Source organism: Peromyscus eremicus, chromosome 20 (assembly GCF_949786415.1).
Source record: "Peromyscus eremicus chromosome 20, PerEre_H2_v1, whole genome shotgun sequence".
NCBI classification, from domain to species: Eukaryota; Metazoa; Chordata; class Mammalia; order Rodentia; family Cricetidae; genus Peromyscus; species Peromyscus eremicus.
The window spans coordinates 18,245,542-18,271,662 of record NC_081436.1 but is presented as its reverse complement, the minus strand read 5'-3'; the positions used below and the strand labels follow the sequence as shown (position 1 = coordinate 18,271,662).

The following is a 26,121-nucleotide window of genomic DNA, read 5'->3' as shown; positions in this document are numbered from 1 at the left end:
TCTTCATCAAGACATCTGTTAAGATACTTCAGCTGGAGTAGTGGTCTTTTTCTTTGTGACCCCAAACTTATTTCTAACATTTCACAACTATGAACCCATAAATAGCTGTAATTCCAAGATGCAATGTCAGTTCAGCTATTACACAAGCAATTTGAATTTCCAGTGCCAGAAAGTAATGTAAACAAAGGTGGTTTTAGAGGGTTAAAGTCCTTCTAAAAAGAACAATAATAAGTTTTTAAAATGTTACAAAAACAGCCAGGTGGTGGTGGCACATGCCTTAAATCCTAGCTCTCGGGAGGCAGAGGCATGTAGACCTCTGGGTTCGAGGCCAGCCTTATCTATAGAGTGAATTCCAGGACAGCCAAGGCTACACAGAGAAACTGTCTTGAAAAAACAAAACAACGAAACAAAAAAAGCAGCAAAAATCATGGCTTATTAAGATTGATAAACTTCATATTGAAAGCTACTATAAGATATACACGTAGGACAAAAACGAACATTCACTGAACTGAATCATGTGGCAGAAATGAAGCCAAATAGCAACACCTTTTGATGGATCTTTATTGAAAATCTTCTCAAAAATATTTTCCCCAATTAAATTTTTCACTCAATTAATGTATGTGTCCAAAAGGTTTGCTTTATTTTTATTTTTTGATACAGGATCTCACTATGTGGCCCTGGCTGCCTTAAACTCCATGTAGACCAGAACAGCCTCAAACTTACAAATTCACCTGCCTCTGCATCCTGAGGGCTGGGATTAAAGGCATGCACCACCACATCCAGGTAAAAAAGTTGTATTTTCTTAAGACAGTCAGATAATAAACAAAAAGGACAATTACAAATGGTAATAAATATGGACAGATAAAACTGGGAGATGAAAGAATAGAATAATTGCAAGAGAAATGAAAAGTGCTAATCTGTCAACTAGTGTTAACAACTATCTGTTATTAAAAAAAGAAAGAAAAAAACTGAACAAACCAAGCCAAGAGACTGCGGATACCTGCTATGAATAATTTTAAAAGAACATTAAGAAAGTAGCTATTCTGAAAGAGTTGTATTTTAGGCTATGATTGCTTAATACAAATGAACCAAGATTTGAAAACTCCCTGAAACATAACTGTGTACCTCTCCTTTTTGCCATTTCTTTCCTATTTAAAATTCTTAAAAGCCTCTTTAATCTTTGATCTCTTAGCCCTCAAAATATCCATTCACCCTACAAACATTTTCTGAACATTTACCAGGCATTCTGTTAAGTACCAGGCCTAAAAAGCAGTAAAATATAGGTTTTCCTCTATCAAAATTTAATGGAAGTCACAGTTTTGGACCATCCTCTTAACTAGATACCAGACTATGAGACCAAACCAACAGAGTAACTCATAAGTTCACACAATCAAACTGAACTTTTAAGGCAGGAAGTAAATTCCCACATAAACTGGCTTGTCCTGAAAGCAGGAAGCTCACAACAACCAATTAGAGTCCAATCTACCTCAGCTGGGTATAAGGTAAGTAACCTGTCATACCTCACTGTTGGCCAATCCACTTTTATTGTTCTTATAAAAGCCAACCATTCTATTATTCCTAGAATACCCATTCTACTTCATAGAATGAGGTGTGGCCTGATGATACAATCACAAACAAAAATCAATTAGCTCTTTAAACTTGCTGTTATTTTTCTTTCCATTGCTTTAAAGTGCTTATAGTGGGAGAATGTGATCAATCTGTTGAATCACTTTGGTGCTGGACACCTGCCATCTGTTATTTTTTTTTTTTGCAATAATTTTTGTAAACTTGGTATTTGCACTTTACAAAAGAAGAGGCACAAAGTCAAACATGTTTTAGAGTGAAATATTTGATTCCCAAAATACATTGTTTCCAATAAATGTGGGAAATTTACTATAATAACTTTAAGGAAAAATGTGAAATGCCACAGAAACCCCTAACAGAAGCACCAATAGCTAGAGATGAAGTTGGATCTTTTTAAAAAATTTTATTGCATAAGTGTTTTGCCTGAATGTGTGTATGCATACTACATGTGTGCCTGATGCCTGCAGAAACCAGAAGAGGTTGTCAAGATTCCTTGGAGCTAGAATTACAGATGGCTGTGAGCTACCACATGGGTCCTGGAACTAGATCTAGGTCCTCTGAAGAGCAGCTAGTACTTGCAACCACTGAGCCATTTCTCTAGCCTGAGTTAGCTTTTTAGGAAATAATTCTAGATTAAGTTTCAAGGAATAAGTCAGTTTGGAGAGGGGAGTGTTAAAGGTAAATATATCATTCCAGGAAAAGACAGTAACTTGATCATAGATACAAAGGAATAAAAGAGCATGGTACTGTTCCAGTTGTTTCTTTCTTTCTTTTTTTTTTTTTTTAAAAAGCAGAATATTGCTTTTATAAAGTTTATACTTGGGAGCTTAAGAGAAAAGGCTGGATAAGTTATCTAATTACAACATACTACATTAAAGGAATTGAACTTTATGCTTTAGATTATGGGAAGCCAAGAAAGGATTTAAAAATAAAAGCACTGTGCTAAATTAAGATAAATTTAAAGGATATAACATTTTGAAACATTATGTAGGTCTGAAGTGGAAAGGGTTCTGGCTGAAGACAATTTTGAAATTAGTTGAGGAAATCTGAATTTGAACATCAGATGAACATGTAATGAAAGGCTAATCTTCTGAAGGAGAAACAGTACATATTAACTCATTTTTTTTTAAAGTTTACGTAGGGAAAAATCTGTATAGAGATGCCCCAAAAGAACAGAGCTATCATCTTTGAATTGTAAATAAATGTTTGACTTTCTATTCTTATTTTCAAGTTTTGTATGTTACATGTATACTTTTTTTTTTCTGAGACAGGGTTTCTCTGTGTGGTTTTGGTGCCTGTCCTGGGTCTTGATCTGTAGACCAGGCTGGCCTCGAACTCAGAGATCCGCCTGGCTCTGCCTCCCGAGTGCTGGGATTAAAGGCATGTGCCACTGCCGCCCAGCCATGTATACTATTTTTATATGAAAATACAGTAAAAAAAAAAAAAAAAAAGATTGTACCACTAGATTATCCAAAATGGAAAAAAATAAGCCGGGTGGTGAATCAGGGGGTAACTTCAGGTCGTATGATTAGTAAACATTAACTGCAGGCCTGCCAGTGGAGGCTTAACAATCATTTGCTGAAAAAGATGAATACACCAGATCTGCTGTGTTCAGACCGGAGACCTCTGCTGTGACTGATTTAAACGCGGCACCAGTCAGGAAACCTATTTTAGAAATTACCTTTTAGGCACTATAATTCCCTCTCTTTACATTAACTACGCCCGGGTTAGGACGGGTTTTGTCTGTCCCAACAAAGGCCAAATCCATTTCATTCTCAGTATTTGCTGCTGTGGGGGTGAGGCGGTGGGGAACGACAGCGGGATGGGGGCTGGGGACGGGCGAGGAGAGCCAGCAAGGGTGGTGGCGGGGCAGTCTGGGGCTCTTGGCCCGACCCAGTCCATTAGGAAGCAGTGAAACCTCGGGCCACAGTGCGGCCCCAGGCTCCTGGGTCCCCTTCAGACCTACAGCGGGTGATGGGGGTGGGGGAGGGAGTGGTGGTCACGCTGGGTCCCTTCAGGCCAACAACGGGCTACAGAGGCCCCTGGGTCCCCCTCAGGCTGACACCCGGGTCCCTGGGTACCCTCGGGCCTACGGCAGTCAACAAGGGCATAAGCCGGAAGTGGGGCTACGGCAGGGATTGGGGGTGGCTGGGTCCCCTCAGCCCGAGAGTGGGTACCCTCAGGCCTACGGCGGTCAAGGGAGGGAGGAGGAGGGGGGAGAAGGGGGAGAGGAGGGGAGAGGTGTCCCCTCAGGTCTACAGCAGGGATTGGGGGGTCACTGGGTCTCCTCAGGCCGACAGTGGGTTCCCTCGGGCCTACAGCGGTCAAGGGGGGGCAGGTAGAAGGGGTGAGGGAGGAGGGGGTAGTGGGGTGTCCCCTCAGGTCTACAGCAGGGATGGGAGGGTCACTGGGTCTCCTCAGGCCGGCAGTGGGTTCCCTCGGGCCTACAGCGGTCAAGGAGCGGAGCAGGGGGGAGGGGAGGGGTAGGAAGTGGGGGGAAATGGGGTGTCCCCTCGGGCCTACAGCAGGTGACAGTGGGGACTGGGAGTGGCTGGGTCCCCTCAGGCCGACCACGGGCGAGAGCAGGCCCCTGGGGTCCAGGCCGGGGGCCCTGGGTCCGCTCAGGTCCACAGCGGGCGACAGCGGCCCGAGCGTCCCCTCAGGCCGAACGGCCCTGGAGCGCCGGTTACCAGAGCCGTTGGGGCCGATGATGCAGGTGAACCTCTTGAAGGGACCGATGACCTGGCGGCCTCGCCACGACTTGAAATTCTCCACGAGCAGCAGCTCCAGCCGCCCCATGGCTGCCCTCCGCGCCTCCGCCGCTTCCTCGTCGTGCGCCAGGGAGGCAAAAGCGCGGGAAGGCGCTTGGCCAAGTCTCGCGAGACTGGCGCGCGCTCGCGCGAGAGGCGCCGTTCCTTAGCAACGGAGGTTGGACGGCGTTTCCCTGGGAATCCGATCCCTGCGCCGCCGCTTGCTGCGGAAAGCGGGCTGCTGCCAGTGACTGCAGGGACGGACGGGCTCCCGAACTTTGGGGAGCGCTGCTTTTCGGAGCTGCAGCTTGCTTATTTCTGTGGCCCTTTTCTTACCGTGTGTGTTCTGAAGGCTGTTTCATGCTCGATTCCAAAGCCATGGAGGTAGCGATGCTTAAGGACCTGCGCCAGGACGCTAACCTAGCCAAGAGGCGGTACATGGAGCTGTGCAGGCAGGGACGGGTCTTCGACGCCAGGAACAGGATCATTGGGGTGAGGCACCGGGGATGCAGAGGAGCCAATGCTTGGAAGGAGCGTTTATGTCGAAGCACCAGGTTTGGCTGGGTCGACTTGAACAGCCTTACCCCTCCAGCAGTGTCCCAGCGGGAGCCAGTGGGGGAATGGAGACAAGATTTACTTTCCCCCTACTTCGTTCATTCTTCCAGGTGACAAATGCCCTGGCTAGCCCGAGTTGGGTCCAGGAAGTGGGAGACCTTGCAGAGTTTACCACGTAGTGAAAGAGGCAATGCTTTATTAAAACGGGCACAGAAAATGCAGTGGGATGAGCACCAGCACAGACTGCAGCCTGAAGGGGAAATCACAGAGGGTTTCTCAGAAGAGTTTCTAAGCAGTGTTGAGAGGGTGTGTGTGTGTGTGTGTGTGTGTGTGTGTGTGTGTGTGTGTTAAGGAAGTGAAGGATGTTCTGATGAAAGCCGACAGCATAGGCAGGACACCCAGCTATAAACAAAGCCATACAAGCATGGGAAGGCAGTTTGTTGATGCTGTGTCCAGATGAGGGGGATTGTGGCCTACTGAATAATGCTAGCTGGGTCTAACCTCTCTTCCCATGTCCATTCCTAGGGAGACACACAAGCCTGGGATGTTCAAGTCCGTGACCAGAAGATAAAAGAAGCAACTGAGAAAGCTAGGGATGAAACTTTTGGTGAGCATTTCTACAGTGTTCATCTATCACTTAAGGCCTCATGTCTTCATTTCTGTGAAAAGCAGAGCAAATACTTTGTATTCTCAGGGCCCTGGATTCAGTTCCCTGCATGTGCATGAATGAGAACACACACACACACACACACACACACACACACACACACACACACACGGTTATTATTTGCATGGTCTTTCTCCTTTTAAAAATTCCACAATTTTGTCGGGCGATGGTGGCACATACCTTTAATCCCAGCACTCGGGAGGCAGAGCCAGGCGGATCTCTGTGAGTTCAAGGCCAGCCTGGTCTACCAAGTGAGTTCCAGGAAAGGCGCAAAGCTACATAGAGAAACCCTGTACCCCCCCCCCCAAAAAAAAAATCCACAATTTCTTGTGCTCAGTTGACTTAATGAGCATATTCTTCCTCTCAGGAAAAAGGAGTAACAGAATTTTCATGTACATCTTAGGAAATATATTTTACATAAAAGGAGTGTTTTTCATTTTTTTCTTTAAAAATCCTTGCTCTAAAAGGGGAAAGCCTTAAACACACACACGTGCACATTCTTCACTTCAAACTCGAAGCTGACCTATGGAGGACAGCTGTTGATGTCAAGCGACACACAAATCCTGGAGCTCAGACCTCTGAGCTAACTCAGTAATGTACATGGCTCACTAGGCTTACTAGGTTCTAGTTCAAAATTTCAAACAGAATCCAGTTTTCCTTTCATGGCCAGCGATTTCACCCATTGTTGAACATTTGGCTTTTTAAAATATAGGATTTTTTAAATATGAAAGAGATGGACATATAATTGTAGAGACAAATATGTGTCAGTTTAGGCTTTAAGATATATGATGAGAAAAAGACAAAAGTTGTTATCAGTGGTTGTTAGAGTGGTTGGATTATGAGTGAAGTTGCTTTTCTTTCTACTATTATACACTCTCCAAACTTTTAAATCTTGTTTATTGGTAAAGTAATCCAATGTAACAGACACACATGTGACCGCCACCAGGCTTGATGTCAACATTTTGCCATGTTGGTCTCAGGTGTCTTTTTTTTTTTTTTTTTTCAGAGACAGGGTTTCTCTGTATAGTTTTGGTGCCTGTCCTGGAACTCACTCTGTAGCCCGGGCTGTCCTGGAACTCACAGAGATCCGCCTGCCTCTGCCTCCCGAGTGCTGGGATTAAAGGCCTGCACCACCACCGCCCGGCTGGTCTCAGATGTCTTAAAGAGTTCTGAGAACTATGTTGTATATAACACAAGTACCCCTACCTCCTTATGGTTTCCCCTTTTTTTCCTCTACAGAAGTGTGCATTTCCAATGTCTTTATGCATATACTAGTTAATGTATCCTTAATAATATAACTTGCTTTCATGTGTCTTTGTGTCTATGTGTGTGTGTGTGGTATGTGTGTGCAGGTAAGCATGCCCATGAAAGCATAGAGGTCACGTAGACCAGGCAGGCAGGCCTCTCCCTCCCAAGTGCTGGGTCTGAAGGTGTGTATCACCATACCCAGATTTTAAAAAGTTTTTGGCAAATACTGCTGCAACGAATGTCCATGTATTATGTCCCTTACACACATGTGAGAGTGGCACTGGAGTTGAATTGATGGGTCAGATTGCTTTGTTAGAAGTGTACCAAGTTATGCTCCAACAGCAGTGAGTGCACAAGTCTCAGTCTCCTTCCTCACATCATTACTAATGCATGCCATTGACAGCAATCTAAGCGTTCTGCCTGACGTTCATTGAATGTATCCCATGAAAGGTTAATATTCCTTAATATTAAGTATGTTGCCCACTTGGGTTTCTTCACAGTGCTTTGCCTTTGCTAGCCTGTGCTCATTTTTCAGTTGGTTTTCCTGTGTATGTAAGGTCTGTTTGTAGGTGCTTTTTAAATATGTGTGTAGCACGAATCTTATAAGGTCTTATTAATTAAAAACAAACCCGGAAGCCAGGTATTGGGGTGAACATTGGAAGATCAGAGAAGCAGAACAAGCCACAGCCACCTCACCTCGCCAGTTCCTCAGCTGATCCTGTTTCCTCAGACTGGAAGCCTCTGAGTCCTCATCCAGAATGAATCTCAGCTGAACTGTGCTGCTCAAAAGCCTAAAAGCTTAACCAGCCTAATTCCTGGTTTTCATGCCTTATATACCTTTCTGCTTTCTGCCATTACTTCCTGGGATTAAAGGCCTGAGTCACCATGCCTGGCTATTTCCAGTGTGACTTTGAACTCACAGAGATCCATGCCTCCAGAAGGCTAGGATTAAAGGTGTGAGTGCCACCATTTTCTAGCCTCTGTATCTAGTGTTTGTTCTGTTCTCTGACCCCAGATAAGTTTATTAGGATGCACAATATTTTGGGGAACACAATATCGCCACATATGTGGATATTGTTCTTTTAATGGCTATGTTACAGTTTGGGAACATTGTCCTTAAGGCATGAAAACTAGTTTTAAAGTGGATTCATTTTTACTCATCTTAGCTTATATGTATGCTTGTGTCTTTCCTAGCGGCTGAAATGAGGCACAATGACAAAGTCATGTGCATCCTACATGACCGCGAACGGAGGGACAGAAAGCAACTCTGTTGCGCTATCAATGACTTCCAGCAGAGCTTTCAGAAGCCAGAAACTCGCCGTGAATTCGATCTGTCTGACCCCCTGGCCCTTAAGAAAGATCTCCCTGCCCGGGTGTCAGACTGTGACATGAGGAACACCATATCAGGAATGCAGAAGTTCATGGGAGAGGATCTAAACTTCCTAGAGAGGAAGAGGTTCCAAGAGGAACAGAACAGAGAATGGTCTCTGCAACAGCACAGAGAATGGGAGCGAGCGTGGGCTGACCACAAACTTGCAGGTAATGAAAGAGAAGATAAGTTGATCTCAAGAGTCTTTCCAGCAAGTCAACCCCCAGCTCAGTTTTTGTGGGTGCTTTTAAAAGCTCTGCCAACATTACAAAAGTCAAAACCTCAGCCCTAGGAGTCGACATCTCCAAATGTGCCTCCACAGTACAGGAAACGCTTTCTGATCACTCTATTGCCTTAGTTTGCTGTGATAAAACACCAGGAACAAAAGCATCTTTTGGAAAGGGTTTATTTAACCCACAGGTCACAGTCCATCACTGAGGGAAGCCAAGGCGGAGCTCATGTAGGGCAGGAAGGCAGGAGCTGAAGCAGAGCCTGCTGAGAAGATGAATGAAAGTATATAAGGTCTTCCAAGTCTCCTGGGTGTGAAAATGGAGGTTCCACGGGGTGCTTTGGGAGCCCAGTCACAGGCCCAGTGCTAGCAGGTTCTCAGCAGGACTCACTGGACCCAGAGAACCTCTGGGTTCAGACGTGAAAGGGCCTCTCCATGGGGAACAAAAAACCCCTCCAGCCTCTCCTTGGCAGGCACTCTCCGCAGCAGCCGGCTCTGAGCAGGTCACTGGTGACAGAACAGGGAAGAGCTGCCAGGAAGAGCAAACCAGAGCTAAGTGAGAGCTACCGCTCTGCCCTCCTCAGCTGCTCCTGTCTCTGTGTTAATTCAGTCCCCTTGCTCAGCTTGGGCCCCTCCATGCCTCTTTTCTCCCTGCTGTCTTCCCTCCCAGCCTCTTCCTCTGGCCACCTTGTCCACTAGAGTTGCTGTGGCCAGCCTGGCCCATGGCCTCCTGCTCCCCTCTCTGAAGTCAGCTGTCAACCTCAGCCCCCTTGATCTGGCTTGCCGGCCAGTTCTTCCCCTGGTTGCCCTCTTGGAGCTGCTCCTCCTTCAGCCTCCCCCCTGCCTGTCAAACCAGAGAGCCGAGAGGCCATCCTGACCCCATCTTCAGCCATCCTCCATTGTGCCCCTTCTACCTCCTACGTATACTTTGAACACCTCTCATCATCCCTTTTACCACCACTGTTGAGACGAGTCATTAAATTTCCTCACCTGGATGATCCTCTGCTGGTGGATTTCCAACTGTTTATGCCCCCTTCTAGTCCATTCCTAACATGTCCGGCAGAATGATACCTCTCAAATAATGTCAAGTTGGACCATGCCACACCCATGCCCTCGTCCTGGCTCAAAGCTATCTAATGTCTTCATGGGATGTAGAATAAGATATAAAATAGCCCATAAACTGTACACTTTGGGCCTCTGCTCGCCTGGACATCATCATCTGATATCTCCACCTTACTCATGGCATTTCAAACATTTTGGCTCTTTCACTCTGGATTCTATCATGTGTCTCCTACCTCAGGGCCTTTGCACCTGCCCTGACCATTTAGTCCTTCAGATCTGAATAAACGTGTCCTCCTAGAAAAGCAGTTTCTTGGTCCCTACCCTTCAACTTCCCTAGTCAGGTATTACCATCATTTCCTCTCATCCTCCCTTTCCTCTATGGACTAGCACACTTTGTATATCTGTTTGGGGGAGGTTGTGTGCTTTGAACCCCAGTTTCTCACCTCTGGGTTGTGTGCATCCTGAGCAATGTGGGGCCCAGTCTAGGCTCTTGATCAATGTCCAGTGCATGACAGATTAACAGATGAAGAGTGAGCTGAGGATGAAGGTGTGCCGAGGCCAGAAAGCCAAGGCTAGAGAGTCTGATTCTTCCGGACTGTGCTGTAGCACAGTGGAGGAGCGCTTGCCTAGCATGTGTGAGGTCCTGCATCCCCAGCACCTCAAAGAGTGTGCTCCTTGTTTTTGGAGATAATGAGGAGCCTCTCTAAGCACAAGTACAGAAAGCAGAAGCTGCTGACCATTGACTTTTCATATGTCCATTGCATATCGGCACTATGCCTCAGATGAGGGAGGGATGGGGGGATGGCGGGGCGGGGCACAGAGGTTAAGCAATAGCTGCTGATAATGGTGCTAGGCCATGTCTGGAAGCCTGTTCTGACTCCAAACCTTTCTACTTCACTCCTGATGTCCTCCACTTTCACCCCACCTTGTCCCTCTCACTGGCCTGGCAAATTTCTGCTGCCACTCCACAAGTATCTGTGCACTCTGCTCCAGATCTTGTCTGGTTTCTACAGCCCTTTTTCCTGGTCCCTGCCACCTCTTGCCTTTGTAAGGCTGAAACCACCTCCTGACAGACCAGGGTTAGCAAGGCCTAACTAATGTACCCTAGGACTGCTGCAGACATCACCAGTTCACAGTAGACATCATCCAACCATCGAGATCACTAGTAGCCCTTGCTTACAAAGATCTACGATCTACACTTAAATCATCCAGCTCTCCCAGAACCTGGGAGGCAAGTAGCTTTTTCCCCTCCACTTCCTCCCCCCTTCTCTTCCATGGTAAATAATGAGTGTGAATCACTATGCCATAGGTGGTGCCCTGGTGGGCATCCCCAGGCTGATGGCATCTTGTCTCCTGGCAGAAGAGCACCACCTGCAGACAAGACTGAAGTTTGATGAAACAGCCCGAGACTTGCAGAAGCTGGAAGGCCTCACCAGGAAGGAAGTCTGTGCAGCCATTAAAGAGTTCAACAAGAACCAGGTATACTCACCCTGAGCTTGGTCTGAAGGGAAGGACATGCACACAGCAGCTTCCTCTGGGGCTCCCTAAGTTGTGAGGGGCCCCAAGTTCAGACTACTCACACCACTAGCTCTGACAGAGCCCTTGACAGGGCTCATCCCGGGATAGAGGTAGGTGAGGTCTGATCTGGCCTGTCCCTCAACTCAGACTGAAACCTGGAAACTTCACCATGCAAGCTGCAGGGGCGGGGGAGGGTGTCGGTTTTTAAAACCTCCAGCACAGGACAACAGGAGCATCTGCCCAGATGAACACCATCTGGCCTGGGCTGGTCTCTGTTCTCATGTCGTAAGCTCAGTAATCAGGCAGTCAGTGCAGACCAACAGCATCCTGCTCTTCTCAACTGCCTGGCTTCCCCATAAGCTTCCTGAGCTCCAGCCCCTCCTGAAGTTGATCCAAGTTCTTTTCTCTCCTTTGGAAACTGCTCCCTCCACGCGGTTCGATTCTCAGGTGATTGACCAGCTCTCCCTGTCTCTAGACCTGTGGTTTCTGGAAAAAGATGGCTGAATTTATTTCACATTTACTGTTTTCTGTTTGTTTGTTGTTGCTGTTGTTTTTTAAATCGAGACAGGGTTTCTCTGTGTAGCCTTGGCTGTCCTGGAACTCACTCTGTAGACCAGGCTGGCCTCGAACTCACAGAGATCCGCCTGCCTCTGCCTCCCAAGTGCTGGGATTAAAGGCGTGCACCACCACTGCACCCTGCTTGGCATTTACTCTTAACCTCACCTTAACCTTCAGAGAGAACTCAGGCGCCCGCGTGGGTTTTCTGTAGCGCACACAGTGTTTGTGGTGTTGGTAGTAACATACCGTGAGCTGAATCTGTGAGATGCAATGCAGGAAAATGCTCTGTAATGGGCCATGATCAAAACTCGGAGAGGCTGCGGTGAATCAGAGAAACCTGGTCTCCAGCAGTGGGGAGAGGGAAAGGGGGGCAGACTGCCTGTGTTGGTGAGGGACCCAGAGGACAGATTCACACCTGCAAGCTGCAAGTGTTCTCAAACATAACCTAGACATAACCCAGTCGTTTTTGTTTTACAGAGGGAAGGCTTAGCTCTAGGCCTCACAGTGAATGGCAGGATGGAGGGAGCTCTTGACAGCTCAATGGCTCTTGACAGTCATTCAGTGTTTATTTATAATTCAGCAGATGTGGTCCAAGCTCCTCCTGTGAGCACTTCTGGGATTCTTATGGAACCATGGTGTCTCACTCATGGATTTGTACATTTGTGTGTGTGTTGTGCATGCACATGTGCGTGCAGTGCACTTATACATATATACATGTACATATACATGAGCACACACACACAGTTTTTTTTTTTTTTTTTTTTTTTGATTCAGGGTCTCACTGTGTAGCTCTGGCTGTCCTGGTACTCACTATGTAGATCAGACTGGCCTTGAACTCACAGAAGTCTGCCCGCCTGAGTGCAGGGTTCAAGGTGTGCACCACTATGCTTGGCTCATTCCATTCTGTTTTAATAAACATCTACAGTGTTACCTTCAGACCACACGGCCTGTGTGGATACTCAAGGTAGCACTGTCACAGTGCCTCTGCCCGAGGAAGCTGCACTTCAGCCTCCACAATTCCTGTTCCTGACTGGAATCAGACTTTGCCATTTAGCCAGGAACATAAAAATTCAAAGAAAATTCCACGCTGGGCATGATGGTCCACACCTGTAATTCTGGCACTCCAAGGCTATGGTAGAATGAGTTCCTGGCCATACTGGGCTAGAGAAAGAGACCCTGTCCCAAAATAGAAAAGAACCTTCCAGGAAGGCCATTTTGTGTCAGCAGGGCAGGCACAGTGGGGACTGTTTATTTCATTAGAAGGTGGTATGATGGGTTGTGGGGATTTAGCTCAGTGGTAGAGCTCTTGCAAGACTGCTTGCCTAGCAAGTGCAAGGCCCTGGGTTCGGTCCTCAGCTCCGGGAAAAAAAAAAAAAAAAGAAGGTGGTGTGACATTGGGGTTTAGCATGCAGGCTTAGAGCCTACCAGCAGGGTTCAAGTCAGAAAGCCCTTCTCTGCAGCCTTAGGCAAAGCCCATCGAGGCCTGTTTTGTCTTCTGCAGAATGAGGGGGAAGGAATACCCACCTTACCCATCAGTATTCACTAACTCTTGCTCTGGTAAGGCTGGCCTCAGACCTCAGTGGCTCCCCACAAGAAACCATTGTTCCCCTCTGCTGCAAGTCCATCCCAGACTGGCTAAGTCAGTGCAACTGCCAGGGTTCCAGCAGCACAGAAAGGAAAGGATGTGGTTGGTCCCATCAGTGTCCTCCAGGAAGCTGCACAACCACCCTTGTGTTTCGGTAATCCCCACGTTACCGATACCCGTTCACCATGTCTGAGCGAGGAGCTGTGGATTAAAAAATAAGGGACAAGAGACAGCGAGTCATTCGCCACAGCTGAATGCTGAATGCCGTTTATTGAAAGAGGGAGAAAACCTTAAATACAGGCTTACAGCACAATGGCAGATCCCAGGAGGGCAGAAGTTCGCTACTTTCTTGCATCTAAGCTGTTTACACCAAATGCAGGATACAGGAACAAAGAACCTCGGGTTGATCTTGATTGTTAGGTGAGAAGGAAACCAGCAGGGAATCTGAATAGGGAGGACATCTGGTCAAGGTCGGCAAGCAAGGAGGCAGCCACTCACAGTGGGGGGTCAGGACCTACAGGTCCCCTCTTTTTACTGAAAAATGAGCTTCTGACTTAGGTTGTGTGGGAAGTCAGCAGGTCACCTTACCCATCATGGAGACACCTGCCCAGGCCACACAAGTGCTCTGTCTTAGGTTGATGACTGCCCCCCAAGCATTACCCGTTTCTGAATACTCATTATCATACAGACTCATCCATGTGAGCTGTAGAGTAACTGCTGCCAAAGATCTCAAAGTGGCCCTGGGCTTGCAATCTGTGCGACACAGAAAAGACCAACAGAAGTCCTAACCCACCCATAGCCAGGAGGCTAAAGGCAATTGAGCCATTCTCTTCCTTAACAAGCCTTACTGCAAATTGGAGTCCTTGTAAGGTGGTATCCCATAAGCAAATGGAACTTGAGTTTTAATAATTTTTACAACTTTCAAAGCCAATTTAAATGTATAAATGTAGCATTAAATTTATCATGCCCAATAAGATGAAAGATTAACTAACTGTGGTAGCTACTTTTGCTGCCAGGGTCTCCATTGTGCTAGCTGTAGTAGCCAATTAAGAAATAGCAATCCCAGAAACAATAGTATCAGTGGCCACCATCGCTATAACAGCAACAGCGATGTCAGAGTCTCTTCTGGAGCGTGTGAGCATCATCTGTGTCTAACTGCCACGATCCACTGGCATGGACTCAGCTCCAGGAACACAAACCACCAAGGCCCATTTTTCTTGATCCCAGCACTACTTAGGCTGGCAGCTCTGCAAAAGAACAACTAAGAACCATAAAGAAAACAAAAACAGCAAAAAAGGAGCAGAACTAATGGTCTCATTAATGGCTACATTCAGGCTCACAAATTTTAAGGTATCTTCAAGAAGGCTAGATGAATTTCAGGAGGCCAATAAATGTTGCACAGAGCCATTCCTGAAAAGTAGGTGCTACACCAGCTTGAAGAGGATTGTGAAAATGAAAAAGGCTTAACTGTCAGGCTATTGTTAACAATTGAAGGTCATTGACCTTCAGAGTTATCCTTAATCTCCAAGGTGTCTGGGTGACACATTCTCAACATTTTTGAAAAAAGTTACCATACATTACCTTCTGAAGAAACCAACCGCATGGCTACAGTTCCTAGGCTTACATTAATGTTTGCCAAGGCTAGCCGTATTGGGTTCTCAATCCCCACTGGCATCAGAAGGGGAGAGTTTTTCACGAAGGCCCAATAGGTCTCTGCCATGTCAGGATTCAGCAGCAGCCACAGGGGGCACACAGTGCTCAGGAACCCAAAGAGGAACCTCATTGTCCTGCGGAAAGACACAAACAGATCCCTGGGCCCACACCAACACCGGATCGGGTCTTCTCCAAGTGCCAATAGAAAGATCCTTCCATCACACCAGAGGATGATTTGCAGCAGGAGCCCTCCAGTGCTTATCTGCAGCGGATACTCCAGCAGAATCCACTGATAAAAAATTTAAAATATATAAAACAAGGGAAAGAATAGAATGTGGAGAGGAGAGATGAGCCCCTAGCTCCCCCCTTTTTACTTTAGCAATATATATTTTTAAGGTATGATGGCAGCGTTCTACTATAGCCTGTCCTTGAGGATTATAAGGAATACCAGTCTTATTAACAATAGAAAAGTCTTGGCAGAATTTTGAAAATCCCGTACTGCTGTAGGCGGGACCATTATCAGTCTTTATGCATTTTGGCACTCCCATGTAAGTCAAAGCATGAAGACAATGATTCTTTACATCCTTAACCTTTTCCCCTGAATGGGCAGAAGCAAAAATTAGAGAAGAATATGTATTAATAGACACATGGACATACTGTAATTTTCCAAAGGAAGGCACGTGTGTGACGTCCATCTGCAACACATGATTAGGTAAAAGTCCTTGGGGATTAACTCCCAAATGAGGGACAGGTAAAAATTCAACACAAATAGGACATGATTTAACTATCTGGATGGCTTGTTCCCGGGTTATGCCCGTATGATGACGAAGAGATCCAGCATCAAGATGATAACGTTGATGCAACTGAGTAGCCTTCTCAAAGGCAGAACAAACTAATGTGACAGCCATACGAGTAATGGCGTCAGCCCTCTGATTACCTTCACTTAGAGGTCCAGGCTATTGAGTATGAGCTCTAATATGGCCCACATAAGGGTTATGTGAGCGGGACCATGTGAGTCCTTGCACTTGCAATAAATATTCATGAATGAGAGAAATGAATGGTTTGTAGGCTGTTGTCTCCAAAGGCATAATGGCATGTATAAATATTTACACTCTCATCAGAAAACATCTGTAAAGCAAGCAACAGTGCCTGTACCTCTGCCATCTGGGCAGAAGTGCCCTGGACTTTCATTCTCTTTACTGTGTTACCAGAAACCACCACAGCAAAACCACGTGAAGTGCCATCAGTAAATACCACACGGGCCTGAGGAATAGGAGTCACCTGTACTATCTTGGGAAATATAACAGGATGCAATTTAAAAAATTGACACACATCATGAGAGGGGTAGTGAGTATCAAACCGACCCTGCATGGAACATGTCAATATGTTCCAATCATTATTATTAGCTTGCAACCATGCTATTTGAGACTGGGTTTATGGGGTCACCACAATATCTGGCTCCTTACCAAAAGTTTGAACACTGATCTTGATTCCCTTAAATATAATCTGAGCAACAGCCTGTGAATAAGGAGTAATGGTTTTTGTCGGAGAAGCTGGGGAATGTACCCATAGAATAGGACCTGTTTGCCAAAACACTCCAGTAGGTGAATGAGTAAAAATATCAAATACAATAAGGGAGAAGAAAGATCTATATACTGCACGTGAGCTTGTTCCAGGGCCTCTTGCACTCATTGTAGGGCTATATGTCCTTCAGCTGTTAATTTACGGGGAGATAAAGGGTCAGAGTTGCCCTTTAAGACATCATACAAAGGGCAAAGCTGACCTGTTGGAATTTTTAAAGTGGACCGAAGCCACTGAATATCCCCTAGAAAGGTTTGGAAATCATTAAGCGTGCGTAGCTGATCCGTACGCAGAGTAATCTTTTGTGGACGTATGCCCATGCATAACAATTCATGACCTAAATAATGATAGGGAAAAGATACCTGTACCTTTTCTGGGGCTATCTGTAAATTAGCCAGGCTAAGAACCTCTTGTAATTTAGAAAAGGCATCAAAAACAAGTGTTTTATCTTTAGCAGCCATTAATATATCATCTATGTAGTGAATTATATAAACATCTGGAAAAGCTTTTCCAACTGGAGCTGTGGCCAAAGACACATAAATTTGACATATAGTAGGGCTATTGGCCATTCCTTGAGGCAATACCACCCACTGATATCTCTGATAAGGTTCCTTAAGATTTTCTGAAGGAACACTAAAAGCAAATCGAGGACTGTCCTCAGGATGCAAAGGAATGGTGAAGAAACAATCCCTCAAGTCAGCCACAATTAAATGCCACTGTTTAGGAATTGCCACAGGGGCAGGCAAGCCAGGCTGTGTTGCTCCCATGAGAAGCATGGTTTTATTTACAGCTCTAAGATCCTGTAATAGCCGCCATTTTCCTGACTTCTTCTTAATAACAAATATAGGTGAGTTCCAAGGTGAAGTGGAAGGAATGATATGTCCAGCATCTAACTGTTCCTTAACTAATGTGTTCGCAGCCTCCAGTTTTTCTTTAGTAAGGGGCCACTGCTCCACCCATACAGGGTCATCACTTTTCCAAGTGATTTTTATTGGTTGTATAATCAAAGGCTGCTGCGCAGTGACCCCTATGGAAAGACCCTAATCCTCTAGTATCCCCAGGACCTCTAGTGACACAGTTTTTGTCTGCCACAGGTTGTGGGTCTCCTTGAAACATTTTCCCTAAGCCTCTGCCTGGGGAGTAGCCCTGACTCTTCAGCATCTGTTGTACAGGCTGTGTAGTAAGCACTGCTCCCATGCCATCTAACACATCCCGTCCCCACAAGTTCACTAGAATGTCAGGTAGCACAAAGGGTTGAAAAGTTCCTGCATGACCTTCCTCATCCTTCCAATTTAAAAGTAGCCTGCTCTGTAATGGCGTCTGAGCTGTGCCGATACCTTGTAGGTTAGAGATGGAATTTTTAAGGGGCCAATTGGGATCTCAGGATTCTTGTGAAATTATAGATATATCCAGCACCAGAATCCAATAATCTTCCAATCTCAATCCCATATAATTTTGTTTTTAATTTAGGCTGTTTATCATTGATAACTTTGTCAAAACACCTTTTCTCCTGTACTTTCAAAACCTCTAGTTCTACATATAGGCGCCATTTTGCATTTAAAATATGAAAGCAATAATAATTGAGCAATTCTATCACCAGCTTCTGTTTCCATGGTCCTTTTTACATATGCCAATTATAAAAGCATTAAATACAATCTATAGGATTTGAAAAGGTAACTTTAGGCAATACTTGAGTATTTTTTATAAAATCTTAAAAAGAGGATCCTTTTTTATAAATTCCAAGTAACACATTAGCACAAATAGCCAATTATTAACAATGTGCACCAAACAATTTTCCTATATTTTATTTACTGGAAAAATAATTTTGTAACCTCTTTATCAGTAAGAGATTATTATTTATGGGTTTATCTTAGCAACACTGTTTAATAAGCTAACAACCCAATCCATTTCAGGTGTTATATTTCTATAGAATTAAACCAAGAATTTCTAGAAAGCAACTTAAATAGCAGAGCCAAATTTTCAGTAATGATCAACAGACAAGAGCACACCTAATATATAGTTCAAAATTATGAGTCCTGTTCCTTTAGTTTATCTACCATGAGAATCAAACATTCATCCAAACATTTATTACGACAATCAAAAGAACAGAATATCCTTTATTCACACAGCATTAACTTAGCATTCAATGTCCTGACCGAAACCATTTTTCACCAGAAGTTAGGCCCCGTTTAAACTTTAGGCGCTAGTCCCTTCCCGGGCCTCTGCTCACTTGGGGGGAGCTGAGGCTGTGGCTGAGCTTTGCTCCACCCAGTGCTTGGGCTCTAGTGCCGGTGCCCGCCCCGGGCTGCGCTCTATCGCAGCTCCGCCTCCCACCACCGCGTATCTGTCCGCCCTCTGCTCCGGGCTATCTCGTGCCCGCCTTTGTCTGCCGCTGCTGCTGGGCTGCGCCCCGCACACACAAACTCACATTTAAACTTCCTACTCCCATGAAGGGACTACCTAACAATGAGTTATTCCCGCCATAAGGGAAAAACAGAAAAACATTTCCCACGAAGGGATCCTAAATATTGAATTATTCCCACTCCGAGGGAAAAATAAAAAACATTTGAACCAAAATAAGCAAACAGACAGCAAAACTTCTAACCTCTGGGCTTGCTTGCTGTTCAGCCAGCAGCAATGAGGCCTACCTGCCGATTCTTTGTAATTCAGATGCTGCACTACAGAAAAAGCTCAGAGTTTCAGCTATCCTGAAAATTCTACAATTGGAAAAAGTCTTTTCTTCCTCCATTACCACTGGGAAGAGGCTTCTCTCTTTTGTTCCTCCTTCCTCTACAGGGCCCCAATCTTTAGGCCTAGTTTCAAAATTTTTCCCCTTTTTACCGGGAAAATTCTTTTTACTTGATTAAAATTTTTTCTCTCTTTTCTAATGGGAAATTTCCTTTCCTTCCCTTTCTCTATTGGGAAGATTTCCTTTTTTATTTAAAATCTTTAGCTGTCTTGCCCTATCTTAACTGCGGTGGTGCCCTATTTGCACCCATGACAATTCACTCTTACCTTTTACTTTTTTCTTTAAAATGCTGGCCAGCCTTCCAAGAGTGTCCATCAGCTCGTTCCGTCTTTCTCGGATCTCGGTAGGGTCTTGGTAGAATCTCAATAGGGACCTCCATTTGTTGCGGTAACGCCCACGTTACCGATACCCGTTCACCATGTCTGAGGGAGGGGCTGTGGATTAAAAAATAAGGGACAAGAGACAGCGAGTCATTCGCCACAGCTGAATGCTGAATGCCCTTTATAGAAAGAGGGAGGAAACCTTAAATACAGGCTTACAGCACAATGGCGGATCCCAGGAGGGCAGAAGTTCACTACATTCTTGCATCTAAGCTGTTTACACCAAATGCAGGATACAGGAACAAAGAACCTCGGGTTGATCTTGATTGTTAGGTGAGAAGGAAACCAGCAGGGAATCTGAATAAGAAGGACATCTGGTCAAGGTCCACAAGCAAGGAGGCAGCCACTCACAGTGGGGGGTCAGGGCCCACACCCTTGCTCACTTTTTGTAGGGCAGAATAAATGGTCAGGCACAGTGTCATAGTCAGCATCTCTATTCAGTTTGAGGATGCACACAGTGTGTTAGGACAGTTTAGCCCATCATCAAGACTCTGAACAGTAGCCACTATTTATTTTAAAATTTATTATTTTTAAATTATTATTATTTATTGTATGTGTGTACATGCGTATGTGCCATATGAATGCAGGTACCTTCAGAAGCCAAGGTGTCAGATCCTCTGGAGCTGGAGTTACAGGAAGCTGGGAGCTGCCTGATGTGGGTGCTGAGAATAGAACTTAGGTCCTCTGCCCTTAAACATTAAGCTCTCTTTCCAACCTCAGTAGCTGATATTTTTAACCCTGGCAACGATTCCCTGCTAGCATGTTTGGCTATTTGACAGTCCTACCAGAGAGGCTGATTAATGCCTTTTCATTGATTAAAGAAAGGCTCAGAAGGGCTGAGCGATTTTCCGAGGGCATCCAAATACTAAATGGCAAATATTTGAATTTGGTCTTGTCTGCCACAAAGCCTGTGCTGAGTGACAAGGCAGCTGGCCTTTTGCAAGCCCCTGCCTTTCAAGTCCTCTGCTCATTCTTCTCTAGGAAGAACAACCAACGCTGGGAAATGTCTCCTAATCCATCTCTGTTAGTCAGGTTTTCTAGAGCAACAGAACCGATAGAATGAATCTCTCTATAAAAATGGGGTTTACTAGCCTGGCTTACAGGCTGAGGTCAGCCTGTTCTAACAATGGCTGACTCTTGACAGAAAGTCCAAGAACCCAGTCGTTGTCCATTTGGTCCATGAGGCCGGATGTCTCCGGTGGTCTTCAGTATACCTCAGAGTCCCAAGGATGTAGGCTCTTGCACCAGTGGAGGAATGACCTTGCCAGTGAGAGTGAGGGCAAACAGGCAAAGAGCAAGGGCCTCCTTCCCCGTATCCTTTACGTAGGCTGCCGCCAAGTGTGGCCCAGATTTAAGGTGGGTCTTTGTCTTAGTCAGTGTTCTACTGCTGTGAAGAGACACCGTGATCAGGGCAACTGTTATGAAAGAAGGCATTTAACTGGGGGCTTGCTTACAGGTTCTGAGGGTTAGTTATCATCATTGGTGGAAGCATGGTGGCATCATGGCAATGCAGCAGTATCTGAGAACTTTTCATCCTGACCCTCAGGCAGCAGGGAGAGAGAAAGACACTGGGCCTGGTGTGGACTGTTTTTTTTTTTTTTTTTTTTTCGGTTTTTGGAGACAGGGTTTCTCTGCGTAGTTTTGGTGCCTGTCCTGGAACTCGTTCTGTAGACCAGGCTGGCCTCAAACTCACAGAGATCCACCTGGCTCTGCCTCCCGAGTGCTGTGATTAAAGGTGTGCACTACCACCACCCGGCTCCTGGTGTGGATTCTTAAAACTTCAAAGCCCACCCCCAGCAACACACTTCCTCTAACAAGGCCACACCTCCTAACCCTTCTCATCCTCAATTAGTGCCACTCCCTTATGACCAAGCATTCAAATGTATGATCCATTAGGGGCCATTCTTATTCAAACCACTACAGCCTTCCTACCTCAAATGATCCAATAAAAAAAATAAAATCCCTCTCACATGTCCCAGCAGCTATAGATGTAGTGCAGCTGACAACCAAGGATAACCATCACACCATCTCTTGATTGTACCTACAGCCCAGAGAGGCCAGCGTACTATACAAATCACACAGCCCTTAGCCGGGCGGTGGTGGCGCACGCCTTTAATCCCAGCACTCGGGAGGCAGAGCCAGGCGGATCTCTGTGAGTTCGAGGCCAGCCTGGGCTACCAAGTGAGTTCCAGGAGAGGCGCAAAGCTATACAGAGAAACCCTGTCTCGAAAAACCAAAAAAAACAAACAAACAAACAAACAAAAAAAAAACCAAATCACACAGCCCTCACTTCCAGGCTCTGAGCAGTGAGTCAACAGCAATTCATGTGTAATGGGGGCTGTGCTGAAACTGTCAGGACTGCTGAGGCAGTCGTGTGCTCCGCCTTTAGAAGTCACCACTGTGGCAGCTCATGGTGGTGGCCTGCGGATGTCCCAAGGTTTTAGGAACCATGGCATGCACACTGCCCTGCACTGGTAACGAGCCAGTGGGGCAGCCCCTTGCTTTGACAAATTGGTGCAGAGACCCACAGTTGTACATACACCAGTGGGGAATGACCCAAAGCCCAGCCGTCCAACAGTGCTCTGGTAGCCCGGGGTTTCCAACCCACAGCCAGGGCCCAGCTGAGATCTTGACCCTGACGTCTCTCTAGCGTATTCTGAGGTCCTTCTCTGCACAGATAGTGGAGCTGGCAGAAAGGAAGAGGCAAGAGAAGCAGCAGGAGCAAGAGGACAACCTGGCCGAGATCACCAACCTGCTGCACGGGGACCTGCTCTCTGAGAACCCACAGCAGGCTGCCAGCTCCTTTGGGCCTCACCGTGTGGTTCCTGACCGCTGGAAGGGCATGAGCCGGGAGCAGCTGGAAGAGATCCACTATGTTCAGAAGCAACAAATCCAGGAGAAGCTGGTGAGCCCCTCCTGGGCCACAGAGCCGCCTCTGCACCCCAGAGTTACCCCTACACCCAGCTCCTGTATGAATGTTCACTCTGAGAGTTTCCTCTGCTGGAGGCAGTTTTCGATCTGGTGGGGGGATAAGAGCCAAAAACTATGGCCGTATGATATGTGTAGCACGTGTGACGGAAGGGTGACTTCAGGCCTTTTGGAGGATGGAACTGGGTTTTTTTTGTTTGTTTTTTTGTTTTGTTTTGTTTTGTTTTGTTTTTCGAGACAAGGTTTCTCTGTGTAGCTTTGCGCCTTTCCTGGAACTCACTCTGTAGCCCTGGCTGGCCTCGAACTCACAGAGATCCGCCTGCCTCTGCCTCCCAAGTGCTAGGATTAAAGGCATGCGCCACCACTGCCCGGCAAGGAGGATGGAACTGGTGTCTACACAGATGGGAAGTTAGTGGGAGGGGCGTGCTGGTTGTGTCGGGGCTCACAAGTACAACTTTGGATGTGTTAACTGTATGATGTCCACTAGGAATCTGTGAGATGAGGTTTGCCTGCTGTGACAACAGAAACCAAAAAGCCCCCACTACAGCATTTTAAACAAGGTAGAATCTGTCTGTAATCAGCCCTCAGAACAGTCTCGGCTTAAATAGCAGCTCTGTGGCCACTGTATTCTTCCATCCTGGGCACCTGGTCCTACCTTTGTGCGAAACGGCTGCTTAAACATCAACTATCACACACATGAGGAAACCGTGGAGAAGGAGAGGTCAGGATAACATTCTAAAGGAGTTTCCCAGGACATTTCCAGCCATGTTTCATTGGACAACATTTAGATTACTCCAACTGTAAAGGACGTTGGGAAACGTAACACTAGTGGTTCTCTACTAAGGATGAAAGGATGGTGGCTCCTGGGGACTCTTACCATTTGCTGTCTACAGTTTCCAGGTAAAGTGTAGGTGGGGAAAACTGAGGAGGAAGCAGGGTTTGCAATCAGGACTCAGAACAAGGTCTAGGCTAGAGCCTTACGTTTGGAGTTGTCAACTGCAGAAAGTAATACGGTAGCAATCCCGCGTGTGATCATGGTGAGGAAGACAGGAGAGGAGCCTCGAGGTCTGCGGCTCAGGCATGGCCGCCATTTCCAAAGCGGGATCCTGTTGAAGGCGGCCAGGGAAGGGGTGGGTAGATGGATGCTGAGGGACGTCCTGGAGGTCAGGGGAGGGAAAGTGTTCCTGGAGGCTGGAGAGTCCCTGCACCACACACTCCCAGGCTGTGGACTGGCCCTCAGCAGCCCAGCAGAAGTGCTGGGGTGAGGAAGGGCTGCTCTGTGATCGGGTGCAGGGGAGGCTAGCCTGGGCGGAGAGCACAGGGCGAAAATGGCAGAAGGCCTTGTCTGTCTGTCATACATCTGTTCAGCTAGGCTGTGGAGAAAGGTTGCTCCCTGTCCTAAACCCTGCATTTTAGTCCAGTTTTTAATCTAGAAGACTCAGAAAGCAGGACCACACAAAGGGAGAAAGACGACGTTAAGATTCTTGCTCAGGCCGGCCCTTGCTCCATGCCTCTGGGTGCTCTGGCTTCTCCATGATTTCTGTGCCTGGGGCGATCCAGAAATGGAGCTCACGTTGAGGCAGGTGTGCTGCTGGCTGTGGTGTCTTTACACAGTTCCTATACAGAGAGGCCTCTGAGAGTCCCAGAAGCAAGGCCACTCCTCCCAGGTGGCAGGTGACTAAGCCAGTGCAGGCTGACTTTTGGCCCTGACATGAGGTCATGCTGGACACCACCGGCTCCTCTGGTGTGGATGCCCCTCTTTCCTTCAACCTGGCCCACCCAGTTGCTTCTCCTGGGAGATCATTTGTGGGAAGCTAACCTAGCTGAGCTCTCTCGGGAGCCACTTCTCTGCACTAATCCAGTGTCCCCTGGAGGGCTTCATGCTTCGCAAAGAAGAATCTGGAGTGCACAGTCAGGGCTGAAAGGCAGGACTTCTCTAACTAGACTATCGCCCACACCCTCATGGTGACACTGTTGTCACAGGGTGAGGTTCGATGTCAGCATGCTCAGGGGTTCCACAGATGATCCACGTATTGGGCAGCTTGCTGGGGTGGTAGCTGGCTTGCTAAGCCAGCTGGGAACCCTCCTGAGGACCTGATAGAGATCAGCCTGGCTGGGAGCATTGTGGGAGCCAAGTCCCCAGTTCCTTCAGGAATAAGAGAACATCAATGCCATTTGAGGCCAGAAAGCAGTCAGGCCACATAGGATAAGGGCAGGGTGGGTGAGGTCACGTGACCTTCCTTCACCTCCTCCGAGCTTCAGTTTCTCCATCCACAAAAAGAGGCCAGATTTCCTAGGTGAACCCCCGGGAGAAGGTGGTAAACCCCCTTTCCCGCTTTCAGAGGCTTCAGGAGGAAGAACGCCAGCGCATCATGGACTGGGACCGACGCAGGATCCAGAAGGCCCGTGCTAGCCTACTGCAGGAGCGACAGCAGCAGCGCTTGCAGCGGGAACTGCGCAGGGCCCTGGACTGCAGCAACCTCAGCTTGGCCAGGGAACAGTATTTACAGTGAGTGTTGGGACCTCACATAGGTGCAGAGTAGGTGGGCAGACCCGTAGGTTACTGTGTGTACCGTAGGTGCCTGAGGAACACCGAGTCACCAGAGGAATCGGGGATGCTTTCTGGAGGAGGCTTCGTGGCTGAGCCTTGGGGTGCAGTAGCCGCCTACTGTGTGGCCTCTCCAGGCAGAGGGAAGGAGGGCTCCCAGGCTTTCACGTGCCAGAGTCACCTGGGGACAGACAGAACCCCAAGAGTGACTCCAGGATGCAGCCATGCCAGAGAAACTAGCATCCAAGCACCAGGCGACATTGGCTCACACAGCTATTCTTCTATCCTGAACTCGAGTCCTGAGGGGAACCCTGGGGTCTGCGGCAGTCAGAACACTGTGACTGACAGTTGTCGTGGCTTCCACTGGGGCTGGAAAGGAGCACTCAGACACGACCTGACAAGACAGTCATCTGCATGTGGGATGGCCCCGTGAGTCACTGCCACCAAGTCCTTCCTCAAACTTCAATGTCACCACTGAGGAGTAGTGGAGAGGCCTCTTTACAAAAAAGATACATTTTTAATAATGTGTGTGGGTGTTTGGCCTGCATAAATCCTGTGTACCATTTGCATGCAGTGCCGGTAGAGGCCAGAAGAGAGCATCAGATCCACCTAGAACTGGAGCTACCAGGCTGTTGTATGCCTCCACGTGGGTCCTGCAAACTGAACCTGGGTTCTCTGCACCAAGTGTTCCCAGCCAGTGAGCTGTCTCTCTAGGCCTGGGGGACTCTGGTTTTGAGCTTGTTAGTGTTGGAATGGATTCTATAGTGTGAGGATAAAATACTTGTAGGTTTGGCCTCACATATTTGCTCCTCTTTTCTTTTGTTATTAGGAAAAAACGAATGGATGAAGCCTCCTCAAGTCAACCCACAGAAGATTATTTCTCACAGTTTAATACAAGAAGCCGCTAATGGAAAATACTCCCCTTTTCTTGTTTATAGTAGTATGGTCCCCAGGACTCACACTTACTTCAAAGTGAACCTGCTCCTTGGTCTAAACATCTCCATCAAGTCTCATCACCCTGGTAGAGAGTGCTGTGGACATAGGGCATAGTGGACCAGGGGACAGACACAGTGAGGGCTGGTGTGCCGCTCAAGCTCTGGGCTGGCTGCTGCAGTCACTTGCTAACTCAGTGAGCATCGTAAGTGTTGTTCTGTGTG

General features: G+C 47.0%; 2 protein-coding genes across 4 annotated transcripts in view; one reads left to right on the top strand and one right to left on the bottom strand.

The window, feature by feature from the left end:
• Smc1b (structural maintenance of chromosomes 1B) overlaps positions 1-4,468 on the bottom strand; it is an 81,045-nt gene extending 76,577 nt beyond the window's left edge. The window contains exon 1 of one of the 2 annotated variants that reach the window (XM_059247549.1): positions 4,275-4,468. In XM_059247549.1, coding sequence (XP_059103532.1) covers positions 4,275-4,383 — 109 coding nt within the window. In that variant the 5' untranslated portion in view covers positions 4,384-4,468. Of the gene's footprint in view, positions 1-3,265; positions 3,287-4,274 lie in introns of those variants that run through there. The other variant, XM_059247550.1, reaches the window with a different exon arrangement.
• A 112-nt stretch (positions 4,469-4,580) lies between these two features.
• Positions 4,581-25,879, top strand: Ribc2 (RIB43A domain with coiled-coils 2). Of its 2 annotated transcripts, none has more exons than XM_059247672.1 (7): positions 4,581-4,826; positions 5,415-5,496; positions 7,999-8,343; positions 10,825-10,943; positions 22,166-22,393; positions 24,759-24,925; positions 25,794-25,879. In XM_059247672.1, the coding sequence occupies exons 1-7, from the start codon at positions 4,695-4,697 to the stop codon at positions 25,870-25,872; spliced, it is 1,152 nt and encodes a 383-aa protein (XP_059103655.1). In that variant the 5' UTR covers positions 4,581-4,694; the 3' UTR covers positions 25,873-25,879. The 2 variants fall into 2 exon arrangements, with proteins under 2 accessions (XP_059103655.1, XP_059103654.1); XM_059247671.1 differs by lacking the exon at positions 4,581-4,826 and adding an exon at positions 4,859-4,999.
• Positions 25,880-26,121: the final 242 nt, after the last annotated feature.

Excerpts from the sequence above, each read along its gene's own strand:
- Ribc2 (XM_059247672.1), top strand. The coding sequence starts at position 4,695 with ATGCTCGATTCCAAAGCCATGGAGGTAGCGATGCTTAAGGACCTGCGC. Across the intron at positions 8,344-10,824 it reads GGCTGACCACAAACTTGCAG|AAGAGCACCACCTGCAGACA; the intron begins GTAATGAAAGAG and ends GTCTCCTGGCAG. Across the intron at positions 10,944-22,165 it reads AAGAGTTCAACAAGAACCAG|ATAGTGGAGCTGGCAGAAAG; the intron begins GTATACTCACCC and ends TTCTCTGCACAG.